The sequence below is a fragment of the Solea solea genome, chromosome 13, assembly GCF_958295425.1.
Source record: "Solea solea chromosome 13, fSolSol10.1, whole genome shotgun sequence".
Classification (NCBI taxonomy): domain Eukaryota; kingdom Metazoa; phylum Chordata; class Actinopteri; order Pleuronectiformes; family Soleidae; genus Solea; species Solea solea.
Genome location: NC_081146.1, coordinates 6218435 through 6241330, shown reverse-complemented (window position 1 = coordinate 6241330; position 22896 = coordinate 6218435). Strand labels below are relative to the sequence as shown.

The 22896-nt window shown below is 41.6% G+C and overlaps 1 protein-coding gene across 1 annotated transcript in view; it reads right to left on the bottom strand.

The window, feature by feature from the left end:
- Positions 1–21933, bottom strand: part of erfl3 (Ets2 repressor factor like 3) — a 50299-nt gene extending 28366 nt beyond the window's left edge. Inside the window, exon 1 of the mRNA XM_058647557.1 lies at positions 21172–21933. Within this exon, the coding sequence (XP_058503540.1) occupies positions 21172–21193 (22 nt within the window). The 5' untranslated portion in view covers positions 21194–21933. The remainder of the gene's footprint in view (positions 1–21171) is intronic.
- Positions 21934–22896: the final 963 nt, after the last annotated feature.

Sequence of the window (22896 nt, the reverse complement as noted above, 5' to 3'; positions counted from 1 at the left end):
TTCAGCATTCACAATGCAAACTCTCCTCCATTCTCCTGCCTCTCTCCTGCTCTCTCTCTTTAACACTGTCTCCTAGCAACCAGACACTTAAGGCCTAAAAATAACCCCCCCAGAAACGAACAGAACAAAAAAATAAAGCATAAATGGCAATTAATTCTTTCAAGCATGGAACACGGACTCAAACAGACCAAGTATTAGAAAGGAAAGAGCAGGGGCGGAGCAAGTGAGCAATGAGTTGGAGGCTGAATCTGCCAGCAACAGGTAGTTGTCAGGAGACAGAGTTCTGTGTGCGTGTGTGTACACGAAGTGTGTGTGTATACCAGTAAAACAGGGGCTGTTCAAGGTACACAAGCCTCCAGGAACATCTATACAGTGTACCTTCAGCAAGCTGGCTACAAGGCCAGTGTTAGGTTAAACAGAGTTCGAGAGAATATTAATAATACACTGCATGTCAAAAGACTCAGTGTGGCCTCTCTCAATCCAAGACAGTAAGCAATCGCACCACGATTTCTTTCTTTCTCTTCCAAGAAAGTTGTGAAATCAACAATGTTCTGAAAAAAGTAAAAGCCATATGAGTCATGAACAGACGTACACGGAGACCCGCTGTCTAGAATCTGAAACTGACACATTCCACAGTGGATTAACATTTTGGATGCGTGATGGCAAAAGAGACAGCCTGAGCGGTCAGACACCTGATCTTTGCGCCAGACGTCTCCCGAGTTAAGAGGAGCTGTTATCGCTCATTTCAGTCAGAATGATCAGTTTAACAATCTGCTATGTCAGTAATAATATATAAATATGACATTTTTGTTTCACTTAAGAACAGCACAGGCATATTCAACTCTTTCAGGTGAGTAAAACGTTGACACTACTTGACAGAAAAGTTACTAATAGAGTGTCGTAATTTGTAAAAATAAAAACAGATTTTTTTAAAGCCTTTTACTTATAATTTCAAAAATATAAAAAAGGGATAAAATTAAGTTAATTTATATGTATATGTACAGGTGTCTGTTTAATTTATAAATCACTTAAAAATCACATGGTTGGGAAAAGTGGTGTAAATTAACATAAACAATCCATAAAAAGGTAGACAAATGCATGAAAGACAGTAATACAAATACAAAGTATGAAAAGACAACAATATAATAAGCGAAATCTTGCACTGTGTTAAAAGCAAAGGAAAGGAGGTGCATTTTAAGAGCAAACTTAAAAACAGGCAGTGAAGAGGCCTGCCTTATATGGAGAGGTTACTTGTTCCATAGTTTGGCAGCCGCAACTGCAGAGGCCTGAGGTTCAACCTTGTTTCTGGGACAACCAGGAGCAGCTGATCAGCTGACCTGAGAGGCTGCAGAGGTTGGAAGCCAAGTGGCAAACATTCCTGAAAAACAAAATCTGAACTCGCATTGATGCCTCCAGAATCATGAGCAACTGGTTCAGAGGCGTGACGTGCATCCAGGTTCCTATTGGACAATACCAGCTGTCAATCACAGAGGTGTCCATTCATATTGGAAATCTTGTTTTAATCATGAAAAAGGCTTCAAACCGATTAATTGATTTTCGAAATAGCTGTCGATGAATTTAGTAATCGATTAATAATTGATTAATCGTTTCAGCTCTACGTCATATTCTATTGACCAGCATTTCAGGCTTTGAACTTTTCAAGATGGTATAATGACATTATACCATCTTTACATTAAAAATGAAGTGGGAAGTGACCTAATTTTACCATAGACTTTTATTCAAGCTGAGCTCTTTTTTCTACAACTAGTGGAGTCACCCCCTAGTGGCCACTCAATATATTCCCATTTCCTGCTTGGCCTCAGAATGGACCCGGAAGAGGATGAGACCATTAAGGCAGGGAAACATCTAACACATGCAGGGCATCGAGTACCTGGATTGGGAAACACAGCATTAAAGGGCTTATATTGGGGCTCACTTTTAGAAGTGGCCCCTAATATAAAAGTTAAGCTTGGCAAGACAATGTTGGAGGATTTGGTGAATGAAGAAATGTTAGTTTTCCTACTGTCTTCTGTAACTGCAGGAAACGTACACATTTGCGTAGGTAAATATTCAACTATGTTTCTTATCTTTACTGAAGAAAGTAAAAAGTAACCCATGAAGTCAGGCAGTGATCTAATTAAGAGAAGATTGTTCGAGCAATTAAGAATAAGACATGTTGTGGATACTAGCTGTTGTAAGGCGGTAAGGTCAGTAATGCTTTGTTGACCCCCGAGATAGCATGAAGGTGCTAAATGCAGCTGTCAAACACATTTGGCCGCAAGCCTATGTTTGTAATTCTAATACCTGCCTAAACTACATGGCAGTATATGAATGAATGATAGGTACCACAGGCCTCTGTAATTTTCTCCAGATGTCCTGTCAAGCCGTGTGCAGCACTATTTGTGGCACCGTTTGTCTCGTGCTTGCTTGCACTCCCTATCATGCTGTCGTACTCTCAAGCTGTCGCCTATAAAGTTATTACTGTCCACACAGAGTCCAGACTTCTTCAGCTGCAGCTGTGCGTAGACGAGCGGCATGCAATGCAATTGTCTTTTTTACTCAATAAAATGTTTCCACACTCAAGGGTCCATGCACATAAGATAAGATAAAACCCACAACAGGGAAATGAACGATGTTCAATTGCTAGTTCATGTGCACACTGAAATATTTTGTGGGAAACACTGTTAACATTTACAAAGCAGAGATAAGGACTATGTTGCTTGCAGGTTATTTGTTTACATGCCCCGTCGAAAGGTTTGAAGTTCAATACAAAACTTATTCTTATAAAATACCACTACCAACCTTTAAAATGCTAAATGAATTGACTATGTACTTACATTATCTCACTATCTGCACTGCAACAAATGACACAACACAGAGAAACAGAAAGCATATGCACACTGATCTTCAAAGCTCAAATGGGAAACGTGTGGTTGTACTATTTGTGTGTGTGCATCTTGTTATGCGCTGCATGCTGTTGTTCAGACAAGAGTTGAGAGTGGAATAGGTGACTGGCCCTGGGGGAATCATGTTTTTCTCACAGCTCTCCTGCTACAAACTGCATTCACACGGTACTCACTGTGAGTAGTAAGATAGAAACATAACACTTAACACTGTTTTCCAGAACACTAACACTACAATAGTATCAAGGTGAAGAAAGTTGTGTGACAGTTGATCCACTTTTTGATCAAGTCACTTTACTCTAATCTAACACACACACACACACACTCCCATGTAGATTTCATGATCATCAGGGGACAGACGTAGATAACTTAAGGGTAAAGCAGAGGGCTGATGGCCTGGTATTTAAAACAGGCCCTTGGGTGCCAAGTGAACAGGGGACACCAGCAGCTTACCAACCAGTGCTGTTGTCCTTAACACCTTTCTACTGATTGGGTGCAGAGCAGCTTTGGAACTGCATCCAACATGCTAATAGATAGGTAATTACAAAAATTAGATAGAGAGAGTTTCATAGCAGCATTGCATCATGATAATCATGAAGCTAATGTACATGTTCCAGACAGATTTCATCAGAGCTGGTTGTGACAACTGTCATACTCATCCACCACACACATTCTGACAAATTAAAGATAAGTGCAGGTGCTGCAAGATAGTTAACTCGCAACATAATTTAACTGCAGTGTCATAATTAGCATTAAAAGGCATAATAGCTGCTCCTGGATGCATTAAACTGATGCCACAGTGGCCCAAACACCGGCATCAATACTAAACACAGTGATTAAATAGCAGTACATGCACATTCAAAGCCTAAGATGCCAGTAGACTGAGCCCTCAGAGGCTCCTGTATGTCATCAGCAGTGTGTGTGAACGGCACCAAAAATACACACACTACCTCAGCGTGTCCCGTCAAGCTATTCCTTCCTCCACTTCTAGTCTATTCCTCCATCTATCCCCCCATCCCAAACCCCCACACCTTCCTATTTGTGCGTCCAACCCTGTGCGCTTTCCTGCCATTCTTCTATTACAGCTAATTTTAGATGAAGGAAAAAAGCTCTGACCGCATCTGGTAGTCATTCTTTCAGGGGTGTGTGTTAATGTGTGTGTGTGTGTGTGTGTGTGTGTGTGACTATGAGAGGAAAGGAAACTGGAAAAAGGTCAAAGTGAGATACAAGAACAATGCAGGGAAAAAGTGATAAAAGGGGAAATAAAAGGTATAAAACAAGCAAGGTAACGCTCGAGTCACTACCAGAGCAAATGTGTTAATCATTACTGAAATACAGTCATTTGCATAGAGTGTATTTATTTGGCAGTGGTGAACCACAAGAGCAATAAGCTGTCATCACAAGTAGAGAGAACGTGAAATAAACTAAACATTATAATTCAGCCCAATTTGCCCTGAAAAGCTTGGACAAATGTGAAGGCAGAGTGCTCGCTCCCTCTAATGATCATAAATCATACAACTGGGAATAATTTGTAGTCAAAAACAAAAGAAAGGAGGAGGACAAACAGCCTTTGGTTTGGCCCTACTGACCACAGGAGAGGTCAAACAAAGGCATATGATGGATGGATGAAAATGTTAAAGTTCTACAAGCTAGACTGAAAAAAATAAATCACCTAATCTGGTTAATATGTGGCTTTAGAATGCAAACTAGCAGGCTCAACATTGATCTGCATATGGCTGAGAGTGAGCCGCACACGTAGCTCCCCCCTCCTTCACTGACTGGAAGCTGACGGTACAAAAACAAAACATGTTTGTGGTGTGGAACTTTGTCAAAATGTGACACAGATGTAAAGTATGTCACCTACAGCATATGCCAAAATAAAATAACTTGTGGTGAGAGCCAGACAAATAGACTTAATAAGGCACGTCTAAATACTTAAATATGCAGCAAGAAAACTGCAGCACACAACCACTTGTACTTATATGATGATAGTTTTGCCAGTGTTGGTATCTGTTCGACACTGGATGAAATCACTAAGCTGAATATTAGAAAAGGAGAAAAGAAACCTTTTTTTGAGAGTCACAAACAGTACTACCGCCAAGTGAATCACAGAACACTTCCCTGCTCTGGTCAATTTTCAGCCTGCTCTAATGGATTTACCCACTCCCACACACACACACACACACACACACACACACACAGAATAAATAAATAAATAAATAAACAAAAATGAAAATGGTGGCTTTCTCTGTGTTCAGTTTTCAGGTGCGTGACTTTCAGTAACAGGCGATAAATGTCATGAGCTTTAATTCCATCTCTGAGTGCCAAACCAAACGTGTTTCAAAGAATGATTGTTAACGTTTGAGTGTGTGCCAATGTCTGTGACTGAGTGTCTGTGAGACGTGAGCCAAGAGGAGCTGAGTGAATCGAAACTCACACTGCTGTAACATGAAATAACACTTTAACCATTAGAGAAAGAAAGCATGTGTTAATATTGTGGCTGTGGCTACAAATACATCAAATAATGGTCTTTAATGCGTTCTTGACAATAACATATACACTTGAAGCTGTGAGGAGCAGGTGCTCTGCCGTCGTCCTCTTCCTCACGTGAGCCTTAAGTTGCCGGTGTGCACAAAATTTAAACATGACGGAGCAAGAGAGTGTTCCATGTTTCATTCTAAATCCTTCTTCTACTTTGCTGACATACTCACTATCATACTATAGTAACTATGACAGCCATAATTCAAATAATTATGAAAAGAAAATAAGCAGATTCAATACATTCAATGTGCATCATCATGTTATGAGTTTGAACTCAAGACGGTAAAAAACATTAGAGTTATGACTCACGTTATCTCGACTGCTGTGGTTTGACATGGTGCTCTTTCACTTCAGGTCGACATAAAACGACATACAACTAATATGTACAAAACTATACCATACATGAACTCAGAGCACACACACACACACACACACACACACACAGGGACACACTCCTGGCAATCACTGCTGTGCATCACAGTGGTCTGTGAGAGGGACACAGAGGGCAGAGCACAGCATGTTAGTGTGTGTGTTTATCTCGTCGTAAACAGAGACAAAAGACACATGCTGTGTCACCGCCTGTCACCACTTTCTCTTCTTCACCCACTGTCCTCGTCCTTCACTCTGGTTTTTCCTGCTTTCTCGTCGAGCCCCACTCCTGTGGCCTTGCCCATGTCTTCAACTCCTCGCTGCCTCTTTTTTCCCTCCACAAACCACCGCCCCACTCGATCAGCTTGTTAAACATGTCTCCTAAAGCTGATTAAGAAGTGTTGATCGGCCTTATGTAACACTCACCTCACACAGATGTCACTGCCAGCCAGCCAGATTATGTACGTGTGTGTGTGTGTGTGTGTGTGTGAAAGAAATTCAAAAGAATCAGAGACCGAGAAATTTGCTTCAATGAACACGGCTCAGCATTGAGTATGTGCAGTAACAGCACACACAGACACACACACACACACACACCTGTGTACAGGTATAACACCACGTCTACTTGGACTGGAGCCAACATGGTGTACATGTGACATGAGTGCATTTGGCCACAATGGGATGTGCACATCATGATGTTAGTGTTAGTGTTGGTGTATTTGTGGATTTATTGGACGATAACAACTCTGTCTGTACATAGCTAGTAGTGCTGACACTTTTAATCAGAAATTCAGATATCTGTTCAAACATGGGGGGGGGGGGGGGGGGGGGAAGCAGATAACAGGTAATGAAGCCAGCAAAAGCATCTGTCATCACGTTTGTGTGTCCAGCTTTCAGCAGAGCCAAGTAAAAAGCTAAATTAATCACTCCCCAAAAAATTATATTATATTGTTCAGCTCCTCAGCTGCACAATGATTTATCCGTCAATTGTCGACAATTCAACTAATCTGCAACTCATTTTGTTGTCAACTTTTATCGACATCAACTAATTGTTGCACACTGACACTTGATGGCATAAATGACAAAAACAACACTGTCCTGTTGGTGCCTGAAAACTGTAAGACTGTAAAATAGTGCTCTAGATCTCATTATTGGGTGGAGTGACTGGGTTAACGAGGCAGTGCACACACAGGCAGGTTAAAAGGTCATCGTGCCTCGCTTCTATTCTCTCCTCCTGGTTTATTCTTGCGCTGTGCTTTGTGGATTAGAATCCTCAGCAGGAGCAAATAAAGCTGGACATTACGCAAGAGAGAGTCAGGGAGCGAGATGATGATGATGATGTAACTTGAGAGAAGAGCAAAATACAAAAGTGATGAACAAGAAAGAAAATAATGAAGAGACAGAGCTACAGAGATGCGAACAGAAGGACGTGGAGCAGCTTACTTTACAGTGCACTCACATGCATGTGCCACTTTAATACTTAGCAGTGGGCGTACCTGACACATGGTGCTAGAGGTGGCTATTAGACGCCGGGAGTGCAGTGACTACCGTGGCCTACTTCGTAGCAAGAGTTCTGATATCGATTACAACTTTATCTGTTACCACTGATAGGCGCGCTCTAACTGACATAAACACACTCAAATGCATAAACGTGATTTTATTGGCTAGTGTCTGTGTGTAACTCCGACTGAGCCACCAGACACAGAGGGGCAAGCAGGGGTAATGAATGCAAAATTGAATTGTTGTAAGAAAAGAAAAGGAGCAGAATATCTACGTAAACTGTGCATTCTATATATTCTTAACATTCAATGAAGTTCTTCACGTGTAAGGAAGTAGACAGATTGTCATCACAGTGACTGGTTTGTGTTTCTGCTTTCTGACAATTTATACCCGATTCCAAAGAAACGTCGTCTGTCATTGGGAGAGGAAGAGATCATCATGGAAATCATGTACGTTATGAATTGGCACATTGAGAAGTTATGACTTCATTTAGACCACCTCTGGTATACGATCACATTCTTTTAATTACCAGTGTGAATGCAAATTTGTCCTGGGCCTTAATGAGGGACTGCCAACTCCGCTGTTGTCCTCTTTTTAATTGCATTTATTTACTATCGACTTCAAATGAGTAACATTTGCTATAGTCGAGCCGTCTGCCGCACATTTATTTGCTCAGCCCCTTCTGTCTTGCTCTCTCTTTCAATTTTCACACCAGCACGCACAAAACACAAACATGATGACAACACACCCATCTGTAAAGTCAGACTGTCATTGCTGTACTTTTCTATTTGCATAAAGACTGGGAAGTGAGATCCAGTCACAAGTGGTCACTGGAGGTGATGAATGGTGTGAAGTGGCAAACTTGAGCCACATCCACACTAATTGTTGAAAAACACATACATGCTGCTCTGACTACAGCTGTCCACACTACCCTGGCATTTTAGAGAATCAGTAAATGATTACGTTTGAAAACACTGCTGGCTCCGGGTCTGCGTTCTAGTCTTGACGGGAAGAAACGAGACCTTTAAAAATGATGAAGCAGTTACTCGCATTTGCTTCCTGGTGTTTAAGGTTTTGTTTTTTTAAATCAGCCACAACTTCACTATTATCTGTGAACAGAAAAGCTCTGTTAACACTTCATTCAATTCAATCATCATCAACCAGCATGTGCAGTGTAACTGAATGGTCAGAAACAGAAACAGAAACTATTAGGAGTGGTAGTATGGAAAATGCCATTTTCAAATGGATGTAGTATTACAGCTGTTCACTTCCGACCAGATCATTTGAGAATCTTATTTTTAGGATCTAAATAGAACCTGAGTTTAGGACAAACAACATGGAATGAAAAGGTTCAGGCCTACAGATGTCCTCCCTGACCTTACTGTACCTACACCACTAGCTATATTTTAAATATTCTGCCACATATTCTGTTTTATTGTTTTATCATATCTAATGATATATTGTTCTTTTCTTCAGTCAATAATGAGCCGATTTTCAGATGTAACTGTTGGAAAGGCATGAACGCCAAGTAAAAAAAAGGAGAAACAGGAAGAAGAAAATAAAGGACAAGAGAGAAGGAAGTGAAAAAAGAGAGAAATAAATGAGCAATCAGGAAGGAAGTTAGTTCACAGAGATAAAAGACTGACTGGCAGAGAAAGAGACAGAGCAATGAACTTTCTGCCCTCTGTAAGAACACTGCTTGGACGGTGTTATGTAAGAGCTCAGTGTAAACATACCCATTACCTCTGCCTGGTGGAACTCATAACATGTGGCACTACCTCACTGTTTGTGTGTGTATGCATGCAGTGTTTATCATAAAGTGGTCTCAGACTTTTGTGACACACTGTAAGTATGTGACCATACAATACAGATATCTGCTGGTGTCGTTACACACACACACACACACACACACACACACACACACACAAAAGGCACAGAATATAAAGGCAGCATTCACGCAAACTATTGTGCTGAGCCCTGATTCAACTACGCTCAGATCATCTGTCCCAAGGTATAATGTAGCACTGGGGTTTCCCCATGAAATCATAGCTTACAGTTACGTCTCCACAATAACAATTTGATGACACACATATGCACTGTGATATAAAGGACATAAGGCTCAGAGCACTGACATACACACACATTCTACTTTTTATTTACACAAACACTGGAGAATAACAAACACTCCTCCGCCTTACATTAGCCAGTTAGTCTGTGGGCTGGAGCATATCAACTTTATCAATAATATCTGTGAAAAACTATGGTACGTAGTCTTCAACTTGACTTATACAGCTTTATGTGTTCTATTATAGGCTGTTGCCCACAAACATAATCATTAGCTGCAGCCATCGTCATATTAACTGAATAATGTCATTAGATTAATAAAAAAATATTATATATTCATATAAATATTCATAACAATAATGGTTAGATTAATCTTTTAAAAACTATACTGTGGGACATCCCTATTTAATATAATACTTGCCGAGGGCTGTGCTGTGAATGATGATGGTGTGTATCTGTGCATGGGCTAAGGCAATGCACTATAAAGTCACGATGACGCCACTTGTAGATTTATTTCCTTCAGTCTCTCTCTCTGTAGCCTGTAGTCGTTAATGTAATAGATTTAATGACATGTCTCGGCAGGCAAAATATGCTGCGTTTACGACTCTCTTCCAGGGTAACATGTATGTATACACATACTGTTGTCTAGCACAGATGCACAGGCTGGCTGTTACGGTCCAGACACGCCATGTTGAGGGAAATATGCTGATAAAATCTGTTTGACAATTCACCACTTATCAGCTTCTCGCTGAGGATTTATGTTGTCACCTCTTATAATAGAGCGTTTCAGTTGCCAACAAGCGCTATTATCCATGCAGTGTTCACTGTACCTGTTAAAATCACTACTCTCATCTAAATTTGATTTTAATTTGTAGCCTGAGGTTTAGGTTTCATTGCTGTATTGCTCCTCTATTGATAAACCCTTATCAGGCCCAATAATCACACACCTTTGGTCCTTTTTCTCTTCCTCCATCATGGTGGCTGATTCTCTCTATTTAGTTTATCTTCCTCCCTTCCTCATGCTTTTGTTAATCCTTCCATTGCTCTTGATCTATTATTCCCGACTTTGCTTTTCCCTCTCAAACCTCTAATACCCGCCCCAAAACAATCAATGTGTGTGTGTGTGTGTGTGTGTGTGTGTGTGTGTGTGTACAGTAGTCCTATATGTGTGAGTGCGCCCACCCGCATGCAACTGCTTGGCTGTTATGTAATTTCACTGGGCCACATCTGATGCTAAAAATGGACATGGATAAAACTATTGTGACAGTGGGCAGGGCTACTGTACAGAAGCTCTGGACCACTTCACACATGGACACAGAGACAGCGGGGGCTGGGCAGGCTGCTTCACCTTGATGTCATCATCTACTAATACAAAGCTTTTCCGCAACTGATCACCATCATGTTCTATAAAAGACATTAATTATTAATCCTAAATATGGGACAGATAAAACTTTAAACATTGGCCTTTTTTTTCACTATTGTGCCTGCACTCATCAATGTGGGGTGCTATCTTACTCATTTTTTGGAGGCCAGTTTAAATTAAACTTTTCCTGCATAATAATAATAATAATAATAAAATAAAAATAAAAAAGTGAAAATGAGACCTTGTGTCTCAAATGTATAAATAAAGGTGAATTTTTTTTTTTTTTTTTTTTTAAATCATGGGAAACATTAATTCAGACAGTTCAGTTCAATACATTGCACAACTTTATAGGATTATTTGAGTGGGAAAAATTAAGGTTGGCAGCTAATTTTAGTGCATGAGCATGTCTGTGTGGTCGGGGCAGAGTCATAAGCACAGTCTGTTCGCTCCACACGATTTTCTGAGACAGTTTCTGTATGCCGGGACTGTTTTCAATGGGCATTAGTAGAAGAGGAAGTAAACACAGTAAAATGTATACATACTGAGGTGAAGAGGACAGGTGCTTACTCAAATCACTGTCTCGGTCCTCGACAACATATAACGCCGTAACGTTAATAATTTAAACTTCAGCAAATGACCAAATATCTCATTCTAGTGGACATGATCAGGTCAAGGCACTAAAAGAGTGCTGAGTGGTGCAACATACGAGTCTGGCTGGCTCACTTATGGACAAATGTATGATGATACCAGACTGTTTTCAAGTATGTGTGTGTGTGCACGTGTGCATGTCTGGAGGAGGATATGCCATATGATGCGCAGCACTGATGGCCGGCTTTGTCATTAAACTTTAATCATTCTACTTTCCTATAAATACCTTTCCAATGATCCAATGCATTATTCAGTTTCTCTCGAGCCAGCACACACACACACGCACACGCACACGCACACAAGGATACATGAGGAGAGAAACACACACAAACACACACCTCGAAAGCCAGAGAAAAAAAACCAGTCTCCTGAAGGAAAGAAGTCTTTTGGAAGATGGCAGATGGCCAGTGGGCAAAAAAGGGGTGAGACTTTTGCCCTGCTGAGTGTAATCACTGGACTTTATTCTGCATATGACCAAACATCTTGGAAGAAGACCACACTTCATACTGGTCTTGCCTGATATTTAGTTCATATTTTATGTTCTAGGGCTACAGCGGTGAACTATCATTACCATATCCACTGTTATTAACTGATATATTTTTGAAGGTAACTGATGTTTTTCTAGATTATTTCAGCTCAGCCAGGGTTTTTATTTTATCAGTGAGTCAGGCTGGCTGGCAAATCAGGGTGTCCAGTGAAACAGATATGGTAGGGTGACATGAAGCAGGAGAGATGAGGGAAGAGAGTAGGAAAGAAGATGAGGAGGCTAATGGAAGAGGAGCTGCCACTGGGGTATTAGTCCATGGATTGGTGACACAGAAATGTTAGTGAGAGGGAGGAGAAGATGGTGAGATGGGTGGGTCAATCGATGATTAAAAAGGTTTTACTCCCCTACTGGGACATGTGCATATGTGTGTGTGCGCGTGTGTGAGTGCACAGACACACAATAGTCCATTCTAAATGAAAACACCATCTCAACCACCTACAAACAAACTTCATAGGGCGCCTTCATCTGGGTCAGACGTTGAGCTAAAAAGCAGCATTCAGCAGTGGACCTGTGACTCAAACAAGAGGTAGCTTGATTTAATTTAGACCGAGACACTGTTTTGTGTTTTTAAATCTCAAGTATAAAAGACCGTGCTCATATATGCGGTTGTCCAGAAGGACAAAATTAGATCGAGCAGTCACAGCTAATAAAAGGCAGAGGATGTCCTCTTTCCACTTATCTCCTTCTCTCACACACAACCACAGCTTGCTACTGATAGTCCAACTGGACAGGGTGTCATTTGGTTACAATTATGTGGTGTGCTGTCTGTAAATACACATACACACAATACTGACTAGTTTTTGGAAATGACCCCATAATTATCTCAACCAAGGCGGTAGTTTGTGAGCAGGATAACTCAAAAAGTAAAAGAATGGATTTTGACTAAATTATCTGAGGATGGAGGTCATGGAGCAAGACAGAAATTAATGACCAAGACACAAATCTGGAATTAGGAAAACAATATTAAAAAGTAATATGATATAAGTAATATAAGGAATATCAGCCTATGTACCAATACTTGATTATTTTTCACTAACATCGATGTAGATTAACTCTAATACTAAAGCTGTCTTTGCTTAGATAAAGAAAAGATTTTCCTTTTTTAAAGATTACTTACCCTACAGAAGAAACTATCTTTTTCTTTAATTTGGGGTGGCCTATTGCCATAAAACACACTTTTTACAACTGACACTACATTCCCATCCTAAGCACAAGCTTTTAAAATGCACACAACTTTCTCATTCACATGCACACGGGCTATGATGATACAGCTCAAAGTTCAAAATGTGCTCTGACCTACAAAACAGAACAGGTCTGAGCATGTAGGGAGAGAGAGAAAGGAGGTAAAGTCTGAGAGAGAGCTTGGAAAGTGAAAGGCTGACGGGCAGAGGAAGAGGAAAGACTGGTTGAAAAGAAAACTGCAAACAAGACCATGCATTCCTTACATGGGGTGGAGGAAAGACAAGAGAGAGAAAGAGGGAAGAGAGGAAAAAGAGGGAGGAATGGGGGAAGGGAGAGAGGGGTGAGGGGGAGGAGGGTGACAAGAGAAGAAGTTTAACTTGGCGCCAGACAGCATTTCAATACCCGACAGCCAACTACACAGCCACGCACGCACGCGCACACACAGAGACACAGACACAGAATATCGACACAATGCAAGTGGCACAGAAGTCCTTTTGGTGACTTCCCATCATCTGAAATTAGATTAGATATTTGCCCTCCACCCCGGCTCCCTGAGTCCAGCACAGAGGCAGATTCCCAGATAAAAATAGCCAGAGGAACTATTCAAACACTGCTGCGTTTCTGCAGGGAGTGTCTGCTGACTACACTGGACTTAAGGGGTTAGAGAGGGGTTAGGAGTTCCACTCGCCACCTCCTGAATCAAAGGGCCTGGGACTGCGGGACAGCCCAGGCTCTATCACACTTTGACCCTAATACAAACATGCACAACCTTGTTGAGTTAAAGTAAGTGTGTAGACGCAGTTATTTGAGACTTCTTCTGTACAGTAAATATAGTGAAAGGAACATATTTGCAAGTTTGAAATTTAAGTTTGCTGCTGCTGACATTTCTGCAAAAAACAGTGAATACTTTTTTTGTCTTACAACCACATGTGCTAGTGGAGAAAAAAAAACATGTGTTTTTAATGAAATATTACCAAATTGTGATATGCACACAAGTGCAGGCAACAGGTGTGCACACTGTCTGCCTAGTTTAGAGTTGAAAAAAGCTCACTTAACAGGAGGTTTGATAACTTCTGTTCTATATAATTAGCAGGCACACTGTGTGCTGATTCTGTACAATGCAGTGTACTGTAGAAAACCACAGCATGACCAATATTAATGAGGTCAATCTAAGAAGATTAGAAGTATACATTACAACACCACTAAGGCCGCGCCTTACCAATTGCAAAAAGAGTCACCACTGATGCAGCGGCATCAGTAGAGGATTACGAGAAACTGCCTGGTATGTACGTGCACGTGTGTTTCTGTGTATGAGTGTGCACAAGAGGCCAGGCCAGGCCAGGCCAGGTGTGGAGTGGTTGTGGCCCACTTATACGGAACGCGGCGTAGAAAAAAAGGTTAGCTTCATGTCCGACTGCCTGGGTGAGAAGAGCTGTCATGCTCCTGACAGCTTACACCATGATTATACACCACCCCGCAGAGAGGTGACACTTCAGGCTCTAAACTAAAAGGACAGGACATTGTGTTGTGAGGATCCAAAATAAAACCTCTCATCTGGAGGGATCAGAGGTATAGAGTTACCTGATCTTCACGTGTGAGTGTGAGTTTGTGCTCGCGCGTGCGTGTCATCAGACTCAGATCGGTTTCAGTGGCGCCGTCGTCACCAAGAAGCTTTTATACACACACCCACGAGCACTGACGTACACACTTTGTTCACAAGTAATACCTTCACACAGCTGCTCGGCCAGAAAACCTTATCTCGCACATATCCACATTTGATATTATTTTACAGTAACTTGCCATTCTGTGTCTCCCTATCGGAGTCACCTCTGCAACAATGTAGCTCTGTAAACTCCCTATATTACATTACAATACACATGCATGCGCACACAAACAGCTGCTGAACAGTGCAGGTCAGTTCAAGCACACCAACACACCCCACTGCATTCTCAACATGAATTTTGATACCCATATGAAAAGAGACCCTTGGTGCATGTGTGTGTGTGTGTATGGTTGAGTTTGTGTGCCGGCTTAAATTAAAAATGATGAAACAATTAGTAAACTAATGCATTAATACATCTAATCCAAAATGTCCTAAAATGTATTCAATGTCTGCATAAATGTATGCATTCCTTTCCAAGTGAGTGAGTGTGTGAGTTCAGGAAAGGCTCACAGAGATAGTGACTGTTGTGTTTTCCCCTCATGTGTAATGCAACACAGCCGGCAACTATTAACCTTCTAAGCAGGAATGTGGGAGGTCCAAGAATTCCAATAAAAAGCAGCAGTGTGTGTGTGTGTGTGTGTGCATGTGTGTGTTTGAGAAAGTGTATGCTGTGTATGAGTACTCGCAAAAAAACACATTCCTTTAAAAGTGTTACAGTTATCCATCAACAGTCCATCCCATCCAGATGCACAGAAGCACTTCATTACCATCACTGACCAATAACCAATAAAGTCAATATGGGGTCATGTGGGGACGACAACCAATGGCGTTGCAGTGAAACTAGGTCCAGCTCACATCAGACACTCACACACGGCCTGAGGGCACGTTTAGTTGTGCTGCTGTTTTATCAGCAGAAAAAAAAAGGACTTTTTAAATGGAGCTCTTTAGTGTCAAACCCCACAGCCACGCTGCTGATCACACAGGTCAGAGAGGCCGATAATCTATATGACACAATGGTCAGATGGGAGGTTAATGTGTGTGTCTCTGGGGGAGGAGGTGAACGGCCACAAGCAGCGTGGGACAGTGGTGAGAGACATCCAGACCGCCAAGGGTAACGCTGCCTTGTTGGCTGCCATCTCCCTGGTCAAGGGCGGCACAGGACTAATGGAGGGGAGGTCTATTAGTGTCAACTGGCTGAGCACATTGTCCCCTTTGGTCACATTCCTGGCTAAATACAGACATTTCCACAAGTGAGGGCCCCCTTTACCAGAAGTCATTTGTCACCTTAGCTTTAAAGACGGCCATTTCAAAAACTTTATGAAGAGCAATATATGTTATATATGGTTCCTGTAGCTTAAGGCAAGTTTAATTCAAGGCTTTTTAAATGCCACTTGGAACGAAATTTAAGACCAATTTCAAAATACAGACACAAACCTGAAGGTTGCCTTTTTATTACACTGTGCCTAGTACACACTGGCAGGCATTAGTTTCAGCCATGCAGTGAAATCTTGGATGAATAGACCATTTTGGTTGAATTTAAACTTCCTCATTTCTTCAAGGATAAAATGCCTCTCACATGCACTTTTATGTGCAGCGAGCATCTGCTCTGTGCGTCCGGACAGAAACATGCGACTGTTCTGTTGGTTCCCCCTATCCTGATCTGTGTAAAGTTACTGCAAATGGCATTTGGTTTATTTAAAAACTATATCAATTATTTTAAGATTTTCAATTACACCAGGATTTTTTTGAGAGACTTTTGAAAGATTGATTTAGGACATATTAATATAAGATATAAGATCTGCAGTAACCCTGGTTATAAGACCAGTCTCATAAGTGTTGCCACTGTGTAAATATCAAGTGTATTTAGGAAGAGTATTCCTAAATATAATTCACATCAGCAATCTATTCTTGGCACCTGAGAATAATCCAGTATTTTTCAAAAGGAAGATGACCTGTTCTGTCATGGAACATCACCTGTTTCGAGCATGTTGGCTGAGCCTGATCACAGCAGGGTAGCATTCCATAAAGTGGGCTATAAAACTGCATTGGGATAATGGGAGGTAGTGGTTTTGCTGTGGTCAGCACTGCGAGGGAGTTTTCACAGATAAGTGTAATCGCTGCGCTTATCATCACAGCGGTTGTGTGTGGAGATTGAAAAGCATATGCCTGCAATTGCACATAAACTCTCACAGGGAAAAGGTGAAATGTTCCTTTTCAATTACTTGCCCACAGGCCACCCCTTTGTCTCTTGCCCTGCCACATCATAGGGCAGGACTACGTGTGTGTGTGTGTGTGTGTGTGTGTATGTAGAATAAATGGTAAAACAGGTCAATATAGCATGTCAATCACTCTGGGGAAGAAGCAAACAGCACAAAGAAAAAAAACAACTATCATTTAACTATGTAGTTGAGTGACTGATGAAAAAAGGCTGTGCAAGCACACACATACACACACTCACACATACACACACTCACACAAGTGCAGTCTCTTCACTTGTCAAAAGCACCATCAAACTATGAGCTACTCCGCACCATTATGAGTACAATGAGAGGTCCCTGGCCCCACAAGTCCACACACAATCAGCCCCAGGGCCTGCCCCACTCCCACCATTGTCCCACACTCCACACACACACACACACACACACACAATGGCCACTCCTGAGCCGGGGGTCCCACTATGCAATTCCATCACACAAAGACACACACCAGTCCTTATCCCGTCACAGATAGAAACAAGAATGACAGAGGTGGTGGAAGAAAAATTGTATCCCTTGGGGAGGGATGGAGGAAAGTGGGTGAAATACAAAAGCCAGAGAGGAGCATTTGTGTGTGAATGTGTGTGTGTGTGTGTGTGTGTGTGTGCTTAATCAATCATTAGCAGTCTTTGAGGTACATGTAGGGAAGGATATACAACTGTGTAAGAGCCACTAGTTCTCTGTCCACAGTGCTGACTAACACAACCTGCAGAATGCTTTGCCTCCGACTAAAGACTGTATATAAAAAAGTGCACATTTGCTGAAATAGGACAACTCAAATTTAATGAATAGCCACTACAGGGTGACTCCGCTGGTTGAAAAAGGAGTTAGTTTGAATTGAATGACTATGGGTAAAGAGCTTCTACTATAACATCCGTAAACAATTTCCTGAGGAGTTAACGGTCTCAATCACTCGTTTCAGGTCTTCAGGTAAATTGTGTTGCCATTTGGAGGAAAATAAGACGATAAAGCGCGGCACACACCTCCACACAATCTGACAGACCCATCAAACACTAAACAAGACCAGGTAAGTAAGGAGCAGTTATTAGACATAAACACATGATAAATTGGATTCTTTCCAACACCGCAAAACCAACACTGACCGGCCGCCAACAACAACAACATGAACAGATGCAGCTATAAAGCCCCACCATTTCCTGCTTCATCACATCAGTTCTCCATCTCAGCAGAAATCCTATCATCTATTCAGGCTAATGAAGTGGCTGTGGAAAACAGGAGTCCAAAGGAAGTGTCCAGTGATGAGAAAGAAGAGGTAAGAACACACAGGCGGCAGCTTAACGTATGGGACATAATCCTACATCGCCAAATATCCTGGTGAGGGATGATTACATTTTTTTTATCCTATACATACCCAGCACAAAGATGTTCACTCTTCATGATGGGATCTACATAGGTTAAGGGTTAAAACTTGTGTTCAGATTGGAAACACAGCAACGGCAGGCTATGAGACAGATGAGAAGAGCACCATGGATTATCCAGGTCAATAAATCGACCTTTTTTCCTCCTCCTAACAACTATTTAGTGTAGTGTTACATGATCATGCCTCTGAGAAAGACATGTAATGGCACTGGTGAAAAGATTAATAAACTATGAATAGGGCTGTCAAATGTATTTAGTCAAATTTATTCTAATGGATACAGGTCATTAAAAATGTTTTCAAACATAATTTTTGGAAAGCGTGACAAGAGAGAATTAATTCAGAGCTGAAAATATTTGTTTTTGATACCTACAAAAACAATATGAATTTTTAGAGACTTTTTCATAATCCACACTCTTTAACTGATTTATCACAATATAAACTAATGTGGTTCTTGTTTGTTGAGACTGTTACATTAGGTTTGCACCATCAACAGTTTTACATAACATCTTAATCACAAGATCAATCCGTACTCGTGGTGGAGAGAAAGGGCTGAATAACACTTGTCAAGTCCACAGAACCACACACGAGAGAACCACAGGCAAGTCAGACAAGTTAATGTCCTTTTTACATCTGTATTGGAAACATTACAAACACAGCTGGCCTGCGACACAAACACACACCAATGCATACATCAAACCCATAAGCTGAGCGCAATCAATTTTTAGTAACCTTCCCAGAAGGACTTAAGCTATCTGCAACCACACAAACACAGAGTTCAGTGTAATAAAAGGGCTACTTGTGGTGGGATGCAGTGTGATGTCATGACAGTCTGCTCGGGGCTGCTGCTGCTGCTGCTGCTGCTGCAGAGAAGTGGGTGTGTGTGCACAGGAATGTGGAGGGCTGAGGGGCTGAGGCTGGGTGCAGCAAGAGTCGGGAGGGGACAGGGTGGGGGAGGGGAGGGGTCCATCCCAAATGGAAAAGGTTGTCCCACAAAGATTGTCCATCACATTCACACACACTCAAAACACACACACACACACACACACACAAATGGCCCTATGCCAAATGCTTACCAGTAGCTACTTGGAAAGTCATCACATTGCTCCCGCAGGAAATACAACTTATTAAATATGTGTTACACAGAGGGCCAAAGACAATAAATGACTGTTGTAAACTTTCAGATGGTTTCCAATAGGTCTCTTGTGCTTAAAGTCTGCTACAGGGCAGTTACTTTCATTATTAATCTTCCACTTTGAATAACAATTTAGTCGCTTAATCACAAACTTTGGTTGGGTTTAAGATAACATCTTTAATGGCCTTGTCTTGTTTATTTAATTTTGCAAATGAGACGTGACAAAATAAATCTGCAACTTTCTCTTTACAGAGAATGAATTGCGTGAATAAAGGCATAAAGATGACATGAAATTAATAACCAACATTCAAAATTCACCTTTCATTTCAGCTCTTGTCTATTTTAGATTATTAACATCCCGATTAGCTACGGCACCGTGGCAGTTATTCTTCCTGGGCTCCATAAAACCCTTGACATTTTATACTCCATTAAACACCAGTAACACATGACTTTAGCTATGAACAGCTATGTCTTAAATAAAATAATGATGTTCTTTTGTCATGTTACTGACAATCAGAAATATTAAAGTGCATAGTTGGCACAAACGGAGGTACTTCCACTTCCTCCTTTCGAAAGAAAATGTAAACTGTCTGTAACAGAGAAGAGCAAGATTCAACTTATGCAAGCATTTCAGGAATTAGATAAACACACACACACACACACACAGACTTCAGCTGATGACTGGAAAGCCCCACCACCCCCTCTCCTCCTCCTCCCTCACTTCAATATGCTGACAGGCCAAGTACCTGACAAACTTACACTCAATTACTGAGTTAATTTTAGGTTGATGATCTATGTATACCTGGCCAGAGCCAATCAGCTCAGCTCCACCAACACCAGCAACAGAACACAAACAGACTGCCAAATTCATTCAAACTCATTGTGTGTATATTTATGTATGTATATATATATATATACATATGTATGTATATATATATATATATATATATATATATATATATATATATATATACACATACATACATACATACATATACATATATATATATATATATATATATATATATATATATACACATACACACATATATTTACCTGTTGCGAATGTGCATTTCAGTTTCAAGTTGTTTGTGGTAGGAAGTTATTTATCTGCTTTTTGTCCCCCCAGTTTTTTATGTGCATTGATTGATGTGTTTTGGTGCCTCCTTATCGACCAACTTTCCTTCAGGATAACTATACAGCTGTAGGGTGATCTCTGATATTTGGAACAAGAAAAAGAATAAGTCGAGTGCCATGAGACACCGAGAACAGACAGCAGTTGATGTCTCTGTCAGCAGTGCTTCTAGGATTTTCAGTCACTTCTCTGAAAGGTGCTGGATGGTGAAATGAGGTTGTCAGGGTGACACACTGAGGATGTCGCTGTAACAACTGTACAGTAGTTCAACCACTTCCTCTTCAACCGGAGTACAGTACACCACCTGCACCAGATTTAAACAATGACGGATCACACTGATCCCGAGAACAATTCATAACAGTCCTGATACTTATCTGGCTTTGTTATTTCATCACCAGAGTAATTATACTGTCGGGTCTGCAGACGACAACAACAACCACAGCAAGTAAACAACACAATGGTGGGTACAAATGCACACAGTAACTCACCGGTATCTCCAGGTGTTTTCATTCTCTCCGCTTTAGCTCACTTAGCAAAGACAGCGAGCGGCTAAAGTTCACTCAAGTGGGTGAATTCCCCGAAGTTGCCGGTGGGAAGAAAAAGTCAGTCTTTTCGGCCTCTGCTCCTTCTTCTTCTTCTTCGCCTCTAGTTCCCGGTGTGGAAAACTGGCTGAAGGCACACGGCTAACTTTTTTAACTGCTGCTACAACGTCTGTCTTTCTTTCTTTCTTCCAAAGCCGCGGCGCACTCTCGTTCCGCTTCTCCCTCCGCAAACCGAATCGAGCCGGACCGAGCGAATGGCACACTTTCCACTGGACTGAGGCGGTCAGGACCTCGCGGTGTGCTCCTCGCCTCTCGTCCCGCAGTTGGCAGCGGCGAAAGCTGCTCAAGTTGCGGCGGAAAAAAAAGCCCGACACACACGCGCACACACACACACACACACACAGACAGAGAGCCGTCCCGACTCAAGAAAGCCGACGAGCCTTTCTCTCTTCGCTCCTCCAACAAGTTCTTCTGCTAACTGTCCGCTGGCTCTTTTTCTTTACTCCGTCTCCACTGCATCCTGGTCGCTGTATGACAACATCTCTCCGCCGCGACGTTTCCTTACTACTTTGACAGAAGTTAGCGTAGCAGAGAGGAACCTCTCTCTTTCTTTACAGAGTTTTTTTAGTCATTCTCACACCACTCAGTGCCACTCTCTCACCCTGTGTCTCTCTCTCTCTCTCTTACTCTCCTCCCCCCCTCGCCTCTCTCTCTCTCCGTCCTCGGGGTGTCGTGTTTCGCTCGCTCTCCCCTCTGCGTGGCCCGCCCACACTGACGGGAGAGAGAGAGCGGGAGGGAGGGCTAACGTGGTGAGTCACGCCCACTCACCACGAGCCCGGGCCCCGGGTTGGCGTCAATGCAGCAAGCACGCGGCGTTGCCCCGGAGACCGCCACCGCGCGCTGCCGTGGTGACATCACATCCGAGGCGCGAGAGAGAGCAGACGTCAGTCAGCGGTTATGGCTCTGAAGAGACCCCTCCATGTTCTGATAATTACTCTTATTAAAGTGGCAAATTGAACATGAGAGCGTCACTTAGCGATTTACAGGGGAAACAGGAAACTCAAAGTCGGTACTGTCAGGTAACACACTGTGCGTCATTCCTCTGGAGTGATGGCGGGAAAGAAAGTTGATTAAAAATAATAAAAGTACAACTTCAAGAAACTTTTCATTGAATAGGTCTCTTGTCTAGAATGTCAAAGATGTGCACATATGAGCAGATTCGTTCATAAATAGCACCTGTTGATTGTGTATATTCACTGTATACATGAATGTATACACAAATAGAGAAAAGGAGAGTACATTTTCTTGAATGGATAATATAACATAGTTGCTTAAATAGTTGGATGAAACACAGTATAACCTAATATATTGAAATAGTATGTAACTGTATGTTAGTTTCTCGAGTGTTTAATGTAACTGTTAGTTGCTATAGGTTTAAACAATAAATTAACTTGTGAGTTTAAACAAAGCAATTCTTTTTAAGGGAACAAGAAATAGTAAAATATATATTTTTTCCTTTTGTCTGTATGTAAAGTGTGGTGCTATATTTTTATTTTCAAGGTACAAGGATGAGATTTGATGATTGTTTCCGAACATGTGAGCGATTTCACATTCCATTTGGTCTTGGATAATAATCACCACTCACAACTGTTGCCATGCAGTTTTTAACGT